Source organism: Dasypus novemcinctus, chromosome 18, assembly GCF_030445035.2.
Source record: "Dasypus novemcinctus isolate mDasNov1 chromosome 18, mDasNov1.1.hap2, whole genome shotgun sequence".
NCBI classification, from domain to species: domain Eukaryota; kingdom Metazoa; phylum Chordata; class Mammalia; order Cingulata; family Dasypodidae; genus Dasypus; species Dasypus novemcinctus.
This window is the reverse complement of record NC_080690.1, coordinates 11,571,695-11,585,476: the sequence shown is the minus strand read 5'-3', so window position 1 is coordinate 11,585,476 and position 13,782 is coordinate 11,571,695. Positions and strand designations below refer to the sequence as shown.

At 45.9% G+C, this 13,782-nt stretch overlaps 1 protein-coding gene across 2 annotated transcripts in view; it reads right to left on the bottom strand.

The window, feature by feature from the left end:
- The window catches only part of ADAMTS18 (ADAM metallopeptidase with thrombospondin type 1 motif 18), a 159,524-nt gene extending 150,781 nt beyond the window's left edge, over positions 1–8,743 (bottom strand). The window contains exon 1 of one of the 2 annotated variants that reach the window (XM_058279675.2): positions 8,445–8,743. In XM_058279675.2, coding sequence (XP_058135658.1) covers positions 8,445–8,672 — 228 coding nt within the window. In that variant the 5' untranslated portion in view covers positions 8,673–8,743. The remainder of the gene's footprint in view (positions 1–8,444) is intronic. The other variant, XM_058279676.2, reaches the window with a different exon arrangement.
- Between the last annotated feature and the right edge of the window lie 5,039 nt (positions 8,744–13,782).

The window sequence follows — 13,782 nt, the reverse complement described above, 5'->3', positions numbered from 1 at the left end:
AAGTCAGACTGTATTCAGGGCCTACTGAATTTTCAGGGATGGGACCTGAACATTGTACTTTCTTTTTTGGGGGGGTGGTTACTCCAGTTTCTTTGAAGTACATGGCTAAAACATGGCTACTTTAGACCTTAAATATTGTGGCGGTTTGAGATTTTATGAATCCAAAAAAAAGAAAGATTATGTTTTTAAACTAATCATTCCTGTGGGTGTGATCCCCTTTGATTGCATTAAATTCAGTTGAGGGTCCTTTGATTAGATTACTTGATAAGATCACTTAAGGACTTTTGAATGGACTACCAGTGGGGTATGATTCATGTTGATTCTCTGACCGCTTGCTTGGTCTGATAAAAACAGACACAGAGAGACAGAGGAAAAGGAAGTCGCCATATTTAATTCTGCCATGTGAGAGAGGACTAGAGGATCACTTAGGCAGGAAGTCTCAAGAGGCTGGGCCCACGGAGCAGCTCAAGAGGAGACAGTGAGCCCACAAGGCTACAACCTCAGCAGATATTGGCAGCCATCTTACTTTGCCATGTGGCAGCTGACTTTGGTGAGAAAGCACCTTTTCTGGTATCCAGATTGGGACTTCTCACAGCCTTGGACCTGTAAGCTTTTACCCCAAACAAATCCCTTTTATAAAAGCTAACCTATTTCTGGTACTTTGCATCAGCAGCCCTTTGGCAAACTAAAACAAACACAAATAAACCAACTAGCAGTTGAATATTATAAAAGCTGAAGTTTGTGTTTAGCTGAATCTTCCTCTCAATGGCTTCAGTCTTAAGAGTTATAAGTGACAGACAAATACTAATGATCATTATTATCTAGGCTGAAACTCTTTCCTCCTGTGGGAGGTAAAAAGGATTGTCATGTATCAGTTTGAAAGCCCCTTTAAAGAGAGAACATCTGAAATAAAGAATATTACTATACTGTTATCACTACCAATATCATCACTATGTGCCAGACACTTATAAACATTGTATGTAGGGAAGCGGACGTGGCTCAACTGATAGAGCATCCGTTTACCATATGGAGGGTCCAGGGTTCGATTCCCAGGGCCTCCTGACCCATGTGGTGAGCTGGCCCACACGCAGTGCTGCCATGCGCAAGGAGTGCCCTGCCACACAGGGGTGTCCCCACATAAGGGTGCCCCATGTGCAAGGAGTGCGTCCTGCAAGGAGAGTCGCTCTGCATGAAAAAAGTGCAGCCCACCTAGGAGTGGCACCACACACACGGAGAGCTGACGCAGCAAGATGATGTAACAAAAAAGAGACACAGTTTCCCAGTGCCACCAGGTAATGCAAGCGGACACAGAAGAACATACAGCGAATGGACACAGAGAGCAGACAATGGGGGAAGGGAAGAGAAATAAATAAATCTTTAAAAAACAAAAAACATTGCATGTAGTCTTTTTCTTTCAAATGAGCAGCCATAAACCCTGTGGAGGAGATATCATCTTCATTTTGCCAATGAAGATGATAAGGCAGAGAGAGAATAAGTAATTTGACTTGGTTACCCAGTAAAGTTCAGAGGTGGGACTCACACTGACTACATCTGAGCTCAGAGCCACTGCACTATCCATATCAATCTTTGATCCTTCCTCTTTGATTCTGTACCTTTTCTCATTTTATTTCTTCATAGTTGATAAAGCAGTTCCCCACAAAACCCCCAAACGTCCTCATGTGGGTGACTGCCGAAACCCGCTCACTCTTTTCCCGTTCTGGCAGGTTGAGATGGCACAAGAGGCAGGCTTCAGCCCTCTCCTGGTCCAGACTCAAAAATAATGGATCATTAATTAATAGTGATGATAATAATAGATCTCCTCCTGCATGCCAGGCTAACAGGAGACTACGTATCAGGAATCATCAGGAATCTTCACAGTCACAATCCTACAGGAGGGTACTACCACCTTAGAGGAGAGAAAATCGAGGTTTCGCGACATGAAGAAAGCCCAATGGTGACAGCACGGGAGCTCGGAGAGTCTGGTGCCTCAGTGACCAGCCTCTGACAGACAGAGCGAGGGGAGAAGGCCGGCCCCGTCAGCCTCCCAGGTTGCCATCCTTCAGATGGGCCCTGGTCAGTGGAGGCCAACTCTCTGGCAAGACCCTCAGCTATTGTCAAAACAAGAGCTTGGCCTGGAATGTGGCTAAAAGAGTGGCTATGAACAAGTAATTCTCTTTATAAATCATGTCTGAAGAGGACACACAGCAGAGCGCTTCCCCTCAGTCCTCCACCCCCCAAAAGTCTTTTCACCCTTGATGAATCAAGACATAGCCTAAGAAAACGTCTCTGATTCAGGTCAGCCTGCATCAAAAACATGTCAGTACAAACCAGTCTAATCCTTAATTTCACATGATCCTCTTAAGTGACCAAAAGGTTCTGAGGGGGTATATGTAGTTCAACAAACCCCTGCTAGCTAACGAGTCCCTCCAAAGCAGCAGGGCCTTGTTTCTTTCTGCCACGGACGAAGGCCATTTAACTTCAGCCCTTTTTCAAATAGAAATGGGCTTTCTAAAGACTCCTGGGCAGGCAGTGACCAGCAACAGGCAACTCAATGACTGAGCCTTCTGAGTCATAAAATACTTTTGAAAAGGAGAGATCAAAGCCTGCCCGTCATCTATTGAAATCCACTTGCGTCCAAAGCTCCTTGCAGGGACCGAGGCTCTCTGGAGAATGGACCACTGCAGTCAAAGTCTAAAAAGGCCACCACTCAAGAAAGATACAATGGGGACATTAGGGCAGCCAGCCATGGAGGAGAAATGCCACTAACGGTTTAACTGCCGGGGACAATGAAAAGAGAAATGAAGGGAAACCAAGTGACAAAGTTGGATGATGCTTCAGGAATCGAGACTTGGGCGCAGGGGGTCTTCTCTTGGCAGCCACGACCTTGTCACTTGTTCCACTCTGAGCATCTGATGTGACACGTAATCTGAGACCGAGCTTTCCTGTTACAGAAGATGCCACCAAAGCAGTCTTCCAACCTGTCAGCTGAGCCTTTTAAGAAGTTATTAATGAAAATTAAATCTACCACAAGATTTATACCCACAAGGATGGCTATTATTTTTTTAAATTAAGATTTAAAAAATTTATTGTGTTAATTTTTTAAAAGATTTTTTATTTATTTCTCTCCCCTTGCTCCCCTGCCATTGTCTGCTCTGTGCCCATTCGCTGTGTGTTCGTCTGTGTTTGTCTGTGTCTGCTTGTGTCAGAAGCACTGGGAATCTGTCTCTCTTTTTGTTGCGTCATCTTGCTGCGTCAGCTTTCCATGCGTGCGGTGCCATTCCTGGGCAGGCTGCACTTTTTTTGCATGGGGCGGCTCTCCTTACGGGGCACACTCCTTGTGTGTAGGGCTCCCCTATATGGGGACACCCCTGTGTGGCAGGGCACTCCTTGTGTGCATCAGCACTGCGCATGGGCCAGCTCCACACAGGTCAGGAGGCCCAGGGTTTGAACCCTGGACCTCCCATGTAGTAGGCGGATGCTCTACAAGTTGAGCCAAATCTGCTGCCCAATTTAAAAACACTTTAAAAAACAGAAAATAAGTGTTTGAAAGAGGATGCAGAGAGACGGAGCTCTCATGCATTGCTGGTGGGAAGTTAAAATGGGACAGCTGCCGTGGAAAACAGCTTGACAATTACCGTATCACCTAGAAATTCCACATCTTGGTATATACCCCAAAGAACTGAAAACAGGGACTTGAACAGGTACTTGCACATCAGCATTCACAGCATTACTCACAATATTCAAAAGATAGAAATAACCCAAATGTCCATCAGCAGACGAATGGATAAGCAAAGTGTGCTACATACACAACTGGAATATCATTCAACTGTAAAAAGGAGTAAGGTTCTGACACACACTACCACATAAATGAACCCTGAAAACATTATGCTGAATGAAATAAGCCAGACACATAAGGACAAATACTGATGATTCCACTTATATGAAATAGCCAGAAATAGATAATCCAGAGAGATTGAAAGCAAAATAGAGGTTACCAGGAGATGAGGGAGGGGAAAAGGGGAGTTGTTCCTTGGTAGGTACAGGGAGTTTATAAATTTCAGAATTTTAAAAAAATATTCCCATGTATTGCAGATCTGAGTGGAAATGTATCATGGATGACAGTTTGCATATCCCTTTCACTTGATTTTTACATTAAGAATGGAGCTTGATTTTAGAGTTTCTTAAGCAAGGAATACATTTCCCCAACTGTCATTATAAATATGCCAGGCACCAGTAAACCACAAATGTAAGACTTCAAATTTTCTTTTGTGAACTGCAGAAATCTGAAACAAGAAATTGATCAAGAATGGTTTAACAGCGGGAGGCATAGTCAAATTAATATAAAAATCATACCTCTGAATCTTCACAATGCATGTTTGCATGTTAAAGGGCCTGAAATATACTACAGTAATGACTTTAACTTTGTTTAAAGTTTCCCAAACTTAAATGACCATGGAACCCTTTTATTCCTGGAGTATCTCTTAGCAGAAATGCATAACATTACAGCATCTCCTTTGAGAATCATTGTTTTGGGGTTTTACTCACCACTACCAAATTGTGAAGATACGCTCCTTGGAAAAAAAAAAGTTTCCATGGCCAAATTAGGGAAACCCCAGATTTAAACAGAATACTTTGTCAAGTCATTTACAAGTTGCTTCATGAATTTTCTCATACACACCACCTAAACACCAGGAGATTGCTATCTCCTGTAGAGGGCTCCTGGGGCCAGTGGTCCCATTCTCCTTCTGAAAAAACACTCACAGAGGCTGCAAGTGGAAGTTTCATCCCCCAGTCTCAGGCATCTTATGGTATTCTCTGTATTAATCGGAGAAGAGTTGCCCATCTGTTCTAGTATGTTAACTCTGATGAGTCTCTCCTAGAAGGATGTTCAAAGCTTGTCCCTTTCCTGAACTCTTGAGTCATCCTACCACAGTGAATCTATGACCATAGTTGCTGGAAATAGGGTACAGAACTTTCAGGGAATTTGCACCCCCCGTTTTACTGAAATGGGCTGAGAAATGTCTAGGGGTTCCAGGTAGACAGAAGGATGAAGAAGTGTTCTTCCTGATGTGGCAATTTTCCCTTCTTCCCCATATTTTCACATCCACAGTGCAGTATTCCCTCAATGTGGTACTTTAAGTGATTTCACAGGACTCACTATTGCCATTTGATAATTTTTAATAAGCAGAAAAATGCACCGTGATTCATAACCACAGTAACAAAGATGTTAAGATGCCAAAGGCATTTACTTCTGCTCCTGATTCTTGAGGCTATTTACAGAAAAAGTAGGAAATACCACAACTGGGGCTGAAAATGTTTATACTATTTCTTGTTCACATATAACATAAAGAGATCACAGAAAAGGATATACAATTGGCCAATGAGCAGAAGGAACTGTACTCAACCTCATTAGCTGTCAGGGCAATGCAAACTAAACCCATAATGTGGTTTCACTTCACATCCGTCAATCAAAGTAGCTAAAATGGAAAGGGAGACGATGCCAAGCGTTGGTGTGGATGTGGAGCAACTGGCACTCTCATATACTGCTGATGGGAGTGTAAATTAGTAGAGCCACTCTGAAAACCTGTTGGGCAGTATCTACTGAAGGTGAAGAAGTACATATTCCATGACGCAGCAATTGCAGTCCTACACAGGTATCTGACAGAATATGTTCATAAGTTCCCCCAAAAGCATATACAACAACATTCAGAAGTAGTCTTCATAATAGCCCCAAACTGGGCACACTGGCATGTCCATCAAAAACTGGATGGGAATATTGTGGAATATTCACGGAGGAAAACTGTGTAACCATAAGAACAGTCTAAAATGCATGAATCTCACAAACATAACATTGAGTGAAATAAGCCAGGTTGAAAAGTCACACTGTATCATTCTACTTACATAAAATTCAAACTAGGCACAATTAGAAGTCAGGATATTTATTACCTGTGTGGGGCAGTGACTGGAAGTGGGCACAAGGGGGTCTTCCAGGGGCACTTGGAACATCCTGTGTCTTGAGCTGATTACATGGGTGTGAACTGATGGAAACTTATTAAGCTGTGCCCTTATGATATGGGTACTTTGCTGTGTGTACACTAGACTTCATAACAAGGTTATAAAAAGTATACAGGGTCTCAGCTTCTCAGTTTTAATTCTGTCCTCTTTATTGTTTTTTTCTTATGGATTTGTTGAGTATGGGTATGTGTGTTTTGCATAGTTGGTGGGCCAGGGTGTAGGGCAGGAAGTGGAATGGGGATAAACTTGACCATCTCTCTGCCCAGGGTTTACCAAGCAGACCTTTTGAGGGTCAACAAATTGGATAATCAGAGTCAGATGCCTAGAGCTGGCAGTGCTCTTAGAAATCATTTTACATGGTTCAGGAGAGGAAACCGAGTCCTGGAGAGGTAAAGTTAATTAACTAAGGACATGCAGATGGTTTGATGCAAAGTAGGGACAGAACCTGGGTCTCAGGATCTGGTTTTTACCAGCCTTTATACACAGACAGATTTGCTTGTCAGTGACTTCTTTCATACCCATCAGTGAGATGGGAAGTTTCAAACTACCTCATTATTATGTATTAAGTCATAATTTGCTCCCTGTTCAAAAGTGACTCTCTTCCCTAGGAGAAGCCAGCATCTATTATCATGAGGCAATTTATTAGATTCCTGAACCCTCACAGAGCAGAATCCTGAAAGAGCTAAACAGATGGGGGGAAGGTGCTACTGTTTGCTGAAAATGGAAAGACAGAGCAGTTGTTTCCAGCCAGGTTCTACTGCAGCACTTTCCAGGGAAGAAATTATTTAACACCCCACAGTCCTGTGATGTCTGCTCTCTTATAATTCCCATCTTAGAGATGTGGAAATTAACACACTCAGAGGTTAGGTTACTTGACCAAGGTCCTACTAGTAAGTGCTGGTGTGAGAACTGGAACCTGGACAGACTGCTCCTAACCACAGGAATGGGGTAGTTTAAACTACTCAGGTAGGGTACTTAAACTTCTGAAAACTCTGGGATACTGAGGAATAAAGCAAAAGAGAACAGAACTGAGAGGATGTCAAAAAAAATAAGGTGTGTGTATAGCCATGTTATAATATACAGGTCATTACTGAGCCATATTGACCATTTAAGTAGATTAATCTCAGCTGAAAATTGTTAAATCTTTAATTTACTCTGTACTTTAAAAACCATACTGGTCTTTTTTCATCTGGTATTGAAGAAAAATTTTAGCTAAATTTTAGGCCACAATGTGATGAACTGGTGGGGAGAGGAAACAAAATGAATAAATATATATCCACAAAAGTAATTACATGGAATTTTTCTTCAAGGTAATTACCTAATTCAAATCTTCATGTTTAAACTGAATCAGGAACATTTTCTTTTGGCAGAGTTTAAATTTCAAATGAGAACTCCCAGTGTTGGGTATTTTGAGATGAAACCTGGGATAATTAAAAAGTAACAGCAATTTCATATTTCCAAAATTATTTACACATGAAAATAAAACTCCAGGACTTGTACCATCCTTTGGATTTTACTGTGTGCTTTCATAGTCACTGGCACCTAAGCCACCCCAGTCTTGTTTTATGGCTTGACGTAAACAAGACTAACCCTACATCCTCAATGGTGCTTCCAAACCTTTTCCTTCTCCCGTCCATTCTAGAGTATTATCTCCATGTGTCTTAATACACACAAATTCTTCTGTTAGCTCATGACACTTCTGAATTGCAACACAAAATGAAATCAACCTCAACACCATTTACTGCCTCATATATTTGATCAGATTCTGAAAGCAGTATCATTTACACCAATCTTCTCAGCCTGGTGCTCAACAGATGAGGATTACATGGAGAGGAAATAGCATTTGTTCCAAGTGCTTTTTTAAGTGCTTCGCCTCTAGATGCCAACCCACATCATCCTGCCAACCCGCGAACACGTCACCCCACATCCTAAAAGGGTGTCTTATGTGAGCAGGACAGTGCAGATTCGTTTAAAGAAAACAAAAGGCCTCCCAGCATAACATGAAGCCTTGGCTTAGCAGGGCTGCTGAATACAATTTTGCATTGAAATGCAGTTTTCCCATTTCAAAGCAATGTAGAGGCATGCAGCTTGTTAGATTTATATAATGCCTGGTCTCCTGAGACTTTACAAAGCGAATGGCATCCATCAAATTAATTTCCTTGGGGATCGTCTCAAACATGGAGAATGAAAAGGCCCAGGCCATTAAACATCAAAAGAATTTTCCAAATGGTAATTAAAGTTCTATTACATTTTCTTTTTTTCTGAGAGCAGATTAGATTAATTCAATTGAGAATATTATAAGTATCAAAGCTGACAGTGCGGATGTGTCGGGTTTGCGAGGAGAGCATTTAATATTGCAGACATCTGTTCATTCACGCAACACAAAGTACAGGCAAGAGGGAGTCGGATTCAGAACGTGTCGTACTCACCAAGCCAGCACATGTAGACACTGCGACGGAGGAGGAGCTGTCATTCCTGATAAATCCCTGATAGAAACATCGCTGCACCGTGGGTTCCTGATTCTCTGAAGCACCATCTTTTCCAAGTACCTGGACAATAAAGTGACTGCTCAAAATCGCCGAGGGCTTAAGTTCTAAGTGTAGTTCCTGTCCAAATGCTGAAAATCGGTAGTGCAGGGAGCTCCTGGCACTCTGCATTGATCGCTTTCTCCTGCCGTTGTGCAAAATGTCGTGTGAAATATATGATCCACTCGAGTCCACTTGCACCGGCGTGACAAAGACGTAATCTGCAGTAGGAAAAGTTTAGGCTGTCACCGCCCTGAGCCAACAATGCCAAATAGTCACTTTCCAACAGGCTGGCAAAGAGCAATGCAGAAGGCAAAGATATCATTGTTTTTGTTGCAGTGCCCTCAGATTAAATATAATTCAGAGCATTATATGAAGATTAGGACCCTGTGGTCCCTATAATTAGCCCTGTCACAGTAATTCCTATAGAAACTAAATGCCAAGCACAAGGTTGGTGAATTTCCAGAAGGTTTGTGGGAATGGCACAACTCTCATTGTCTGGAGATAGACTTTTCATATATAAGCCAAAGAGCCATCCATGCATAGACACGGGTTTGGGAAGCAAAATGAACAGATATGCATCCCCAAAAGTAAACAGATGTTCAAGGAAATTACCTGACTCAAACCTTCATTCTCAAACAGAATCAGGAGCATATTCTTTTGGCAGAGTTTAAATTTCAAATGCTAACTCCAGTGTTGGGTGACTGGAGATGAGACCTCGGGTAATTAACAAGTAACAGCAGTTTTGCACTTCCAGTATTATTTATTTGTGATAATAAAAGTCCAGGACTTGTATCATCCTTAGCAATTTACCATGTGCTTTCACCAGGGCAATCACATTTAATTGCAAGCATAAAAATGCCTCCAAATTGTCAGAAGTTTTCTATTACAGCTGGTTTAAAATTGCTCAAACATGTTGGGGAGGGGGGATGTCAGCTCAGGGGACACCTGGAAAGGCATGTTTTAAAATACCTTCACTGTTGCTCCTTAGAGCAGCACTGACTGCTGCAACTTCTGAGGAGGAGCTAAAAAGCAATGTGCTGTTTGAGGAGCCAGCACACTGTTTTCTTTCATAAGACACTGAAACCAAGAAGTATCATCCCATACAAAGATTTGGAACATGCCCACTGCACATTAGAAATGCTCTGCATTTCCACTTTCTAGGCACAGAATGGGAAATTAATTTGGAAAGTGTTTAGAAAGATTCCAAATAACTAAGAGGCACATCTGAGTCACTTGGGTCCTTGATTCCTGGAGGAGGAAAAGAAAGAGGAATTTTCTTTTTCCCCCAAAACAGTGAACAACAACAAAAAGGTTTAGGGAATGAACAGAAGCTCCAGAGACAGCCGGTATCAATGAGTGATATTCTAATTAGGCCCACGTTTGCAAAGAAACCCAATATGACAACAATTTCCAACTGTCTGAACCATCTGTGACTCTTACCGCTGGGACAGCTCTCGTTTATATAATGCTCTTTATCCCCCCTCTCCCATTTTCTCCTTAACTTCCTCCTTTTAATCAGAAATACTAACGAATTGACATGCATGCTAAAAAATAAAAACAATAGTTGAAACGGCGTTTTTCCTTTCTCTTAACCATAAACACTGAGCAGAAGACACACGGTTTCTCTTCTCTTAAAAATCTCAAATAGGCTGTTTTTCAGATATGTAGCTCTTGACTAAACAAAATTTTCTTAGAGATAAACCACTCCCACCACTGCCAAACTAAAACCCAGCTGACCTTGTGAAAACCATCCCTGACAGAGTCTCTGCAATGAGTCTCTGTAGAAAAGGTGTTTCTTACCTGCTTGTACAAAATCATTTCTGAAGGATTGGGAAACCTCGTGGGAGCCTTATCCGGCCAACCTTCTACAAAGACGCCCACAAAGTCCTCCCAGGCAGGTTTGCTTCAAAGAGGAGAACGGGCAGAGGCTGATGGTTACCAGCTGGTGCTAGTGCTGGTGGGTGGGGCAGTCGGTGCCCCCAGTAAACAACGGATTCACAGGCTGACAAAACGTGAAGTCTTTACAGGTGGCGCTGGGACGGACCTTGACTCCAGCCATTTGTCCTGATGGGACAATGAGGGGCTGTTTTGGAAACTGCAGCCCCTCTGGTCCGACCAAAAGTGACTTTCTCAAGAGCTCATTTGTGCCCCTGTGTCCCCTCACTCAGCCAGCAGAGCCCTACTCCACCATGCCACCAATCCCCAAGATGCCTGCTTGCCTTCTGACTGGAGGAGAAGACAGCCTTGCAGGGCTAAAAAGTATTGTGTCCCACGGAATCCAGGTGGGACATCAAGATCTTGCTAGAAACCCCCGTCAGGGATCAGCTGTTTTCCTGCAGCTGGTGGGAAGCAGGATTTCCTTCAGGGCACCAGAGGCAAGTCAATAAATGACAGAAGTGAAAGGTGTTCTGGAGATTTGTGATTGGGGAACCTCAGAACAGAAAGAGAAGAAACAGACAAACAAAAAACATTACCCAGAGACCTCAAACGACTTGCCCTACCCGATAAGAATGATCTTTGGGAATCCATGACACAAGGGTGGTGAAGAGCAGAGAAGAAAGGAAGAAAAGGAACAGAAGTGGAGAGGGGAGTGAGGAGGAAAGATGGGCTGGGGGAGGAAAAGGGCTCACAATTTTACACACATACAGGAAGGAAATGAGGAAGGGGCCTTTTGATACCAACCGCCCACTTCCTTTGTAATTTCTCACCGAAGTAAGATTTTTTTTTTTTAGAACAATCCATCTATGAAGGTGGAAATTCTTGTTTTCTCACTTATGTGACCTCCAGGCATCGATTCTTCTGATAAGTCCGAAGCCCTGACCACACACCCCCTCCACACAGGAACCACGTCCAGGGCGCGCGCACACCTGGGAGTCTGGGGACCGGCTGGGCTTTTCTATCTGTTCTCTTTGCGGGGGAGGAAGGGACAAAGTGCCTTGGAAAAGCCCTTCTCGGGGGTGGGGGAGAATACGAACCATCATTTAATCCGCTGCCACTGCCGCCGCCGCGGCTGTCACTGGCTAAGGCCACGGCGACCGACGCACAGCAGAGGCAGCACAGCTGGAGCGCCTGCAAGAGAAAAGGTGACACCGCGCGTGAGGGCGCGGCGGCGCCGACGCCGGGCGCCCCCTGCCACCCGCGCTCGGCGGACACCTGCCTTGGCCACGCGCCCCAGTCCTGCCGGGCCCCACGGCGGGCCGGAGCCCGCGGCCGGGAGGGCGCACGCCAGCAGGACGGCGCACTCCATGGTCAGGTGCGGGCGCGGCGGCGGCGGGCTGCGGGACGCGGCGGGCGCGGCGCGCAGGCGGCGCGCATTCTTCCCGCGGGCGCCCAGCGTGGCGGCCCAGGTGCCGCGCCAGGTGGGAGCCGCCGCCGCTCACATGGCGAGGCGGGCGCGCCGGGACCTCCCCTCCTCCGGCCGCCCGCGCGCCCTCCCTCCCGCAGCGCCGGCTGGGGAGCTGCCGCCTGCGGCTCCCCGGGGCGCGGAGGGGGCTCTCGGGGCCGGGACTGGCGCGCGCCCTCCGAGCGCCGACGGAGAGGGGACTCTGCCTGTGCCTGCCCGCCTGTCTGTCTGTGCGTCTGTCTGTGTCTGTGCGAGCGTCTGGGGCGCCCGGGCCGGCAGCGCCAGCTGGCTCCCCAGGCACGCCGGAGCCGAGCGCCCGCCTCTCCACCGCGCGGTGATTGGCGACCTGCGGCTCCCGGGCTCGTCCGAGCCCCCGGGCTGGGGCAAGGGCGTGGGATTCCCGGCTCCCGCTCCGAGGGAGGGGGCCAAAGGGCGGGGAGGCTGGGTGGGAGTGAGGGGGGAGGAGGGCCGACCGCGGAGAGAGGGAGGGGAGCGCCCTGGGTCAAGCTTGGAAAACGTCATTTAAGCGCACAGAGAGATGAGCCGAGGTGGGGGAGGCCCCGGTAAGTGGCGCGAGTTCCTTCGCCGCCGGTGCAGACTTCTCATTTACAGGCTCCTGGTGAGACAGCCAAGAGAGTTAGCGCCCTCCACGCCTCCTCAGGGCCAGGTGCTAGCCCGTGCTTGATCTCATCTACCCCACGCCCTATCTTTGCAAGGTGGGAATTATCACTCTCTTAAGATGAGGAAACCGAGGCTCAGATGGGCTACCCCATGAGGCATCCCGGTGACTCACAAATCTAGGGCAGCCTGGAAGGTGGGAACAATGAGCCTCCCCTGTCTGCAGTGTATGAAGACACGAGGCCAGCGGGAGCCTCGCCTCTTCCCGGGGACCTTGCTCTCCTCTCCAAGTGATGATGCCTCCAACTCTTTCAGCCTGAAGTCTGGCTCCAGACACGCGCACCTGCAGAAATCAGCCATAACAAACAGTGCTCGCCATCTCCACAAATGTGCATTCAATTTGTGGTGAGCCTGTTCATTTTCTCAATGTATTTACTTGGTCTTTTCTTCCCTACTGTTTGCAGTGATGAACAAAAGGTACTCTCCCCGCAGCCCAGCGGAAAGATCCTTATTGGAAAACTCAACAGCAAAAACGAAATGATCACAACTACTATAAGGAAAAGAATAGGCTCCTAAATTAGAAAGAACCTGATTTAGATTGAGGGAGATAAGGTGAGAGAGTGTGTGTGACATCTAAAAGAAGAGTGGGCCAGTTTTATACGGGGGAGCTGGGAGATCCTGCTTGTGGGCAGAAGGGGCACAGCATGAGTGAGAGTCTTGAAGCAGGAAATGTGCTTGGCATGATGGAAGAGGTGAGAGGTAGAGCCCAGAGGGAGGGGCCGAAACAGCAGATGGTTGGGTCAACAGGACCTTGTAGGGTAGGGCAAAGCATTTGCATTTTACTTTACATGCTGTGAGAAACAGTTAAGGAGATTTAAGAAGGGGTGTGTGTACGCTCATTTGCATGTGTGTAGGAGGCAACATCATCTGAAATTAAAAAAAAAAACAAAACAAAACACATGGAGATGGTTTGGGTTTGCTTAGGAAGGGTTCAGAGGAGCAAGTTAGGAAGCTCTTGCTAGAATCAGAGTGAGCACTGATGGTGGCTTGGACCAGAGTGGTGGCAGTGGAGGTGGACGGTCCTAGGGGTACCGAGATGGTTAAGATGAGGTGCATGGCCCAGTCTAGACCAACTGACAGCACACCATAGAGTTGGTTTCACTGAATACATTAGTGAAGAGGGAAACCCAGGATTGTAGAAGCAGGGAAGGTGGTACCACTCACTGCCCAGGCAAATCGGGAAAGGTCTCCCAGAGAGGCATCAGGACAAAAAATATC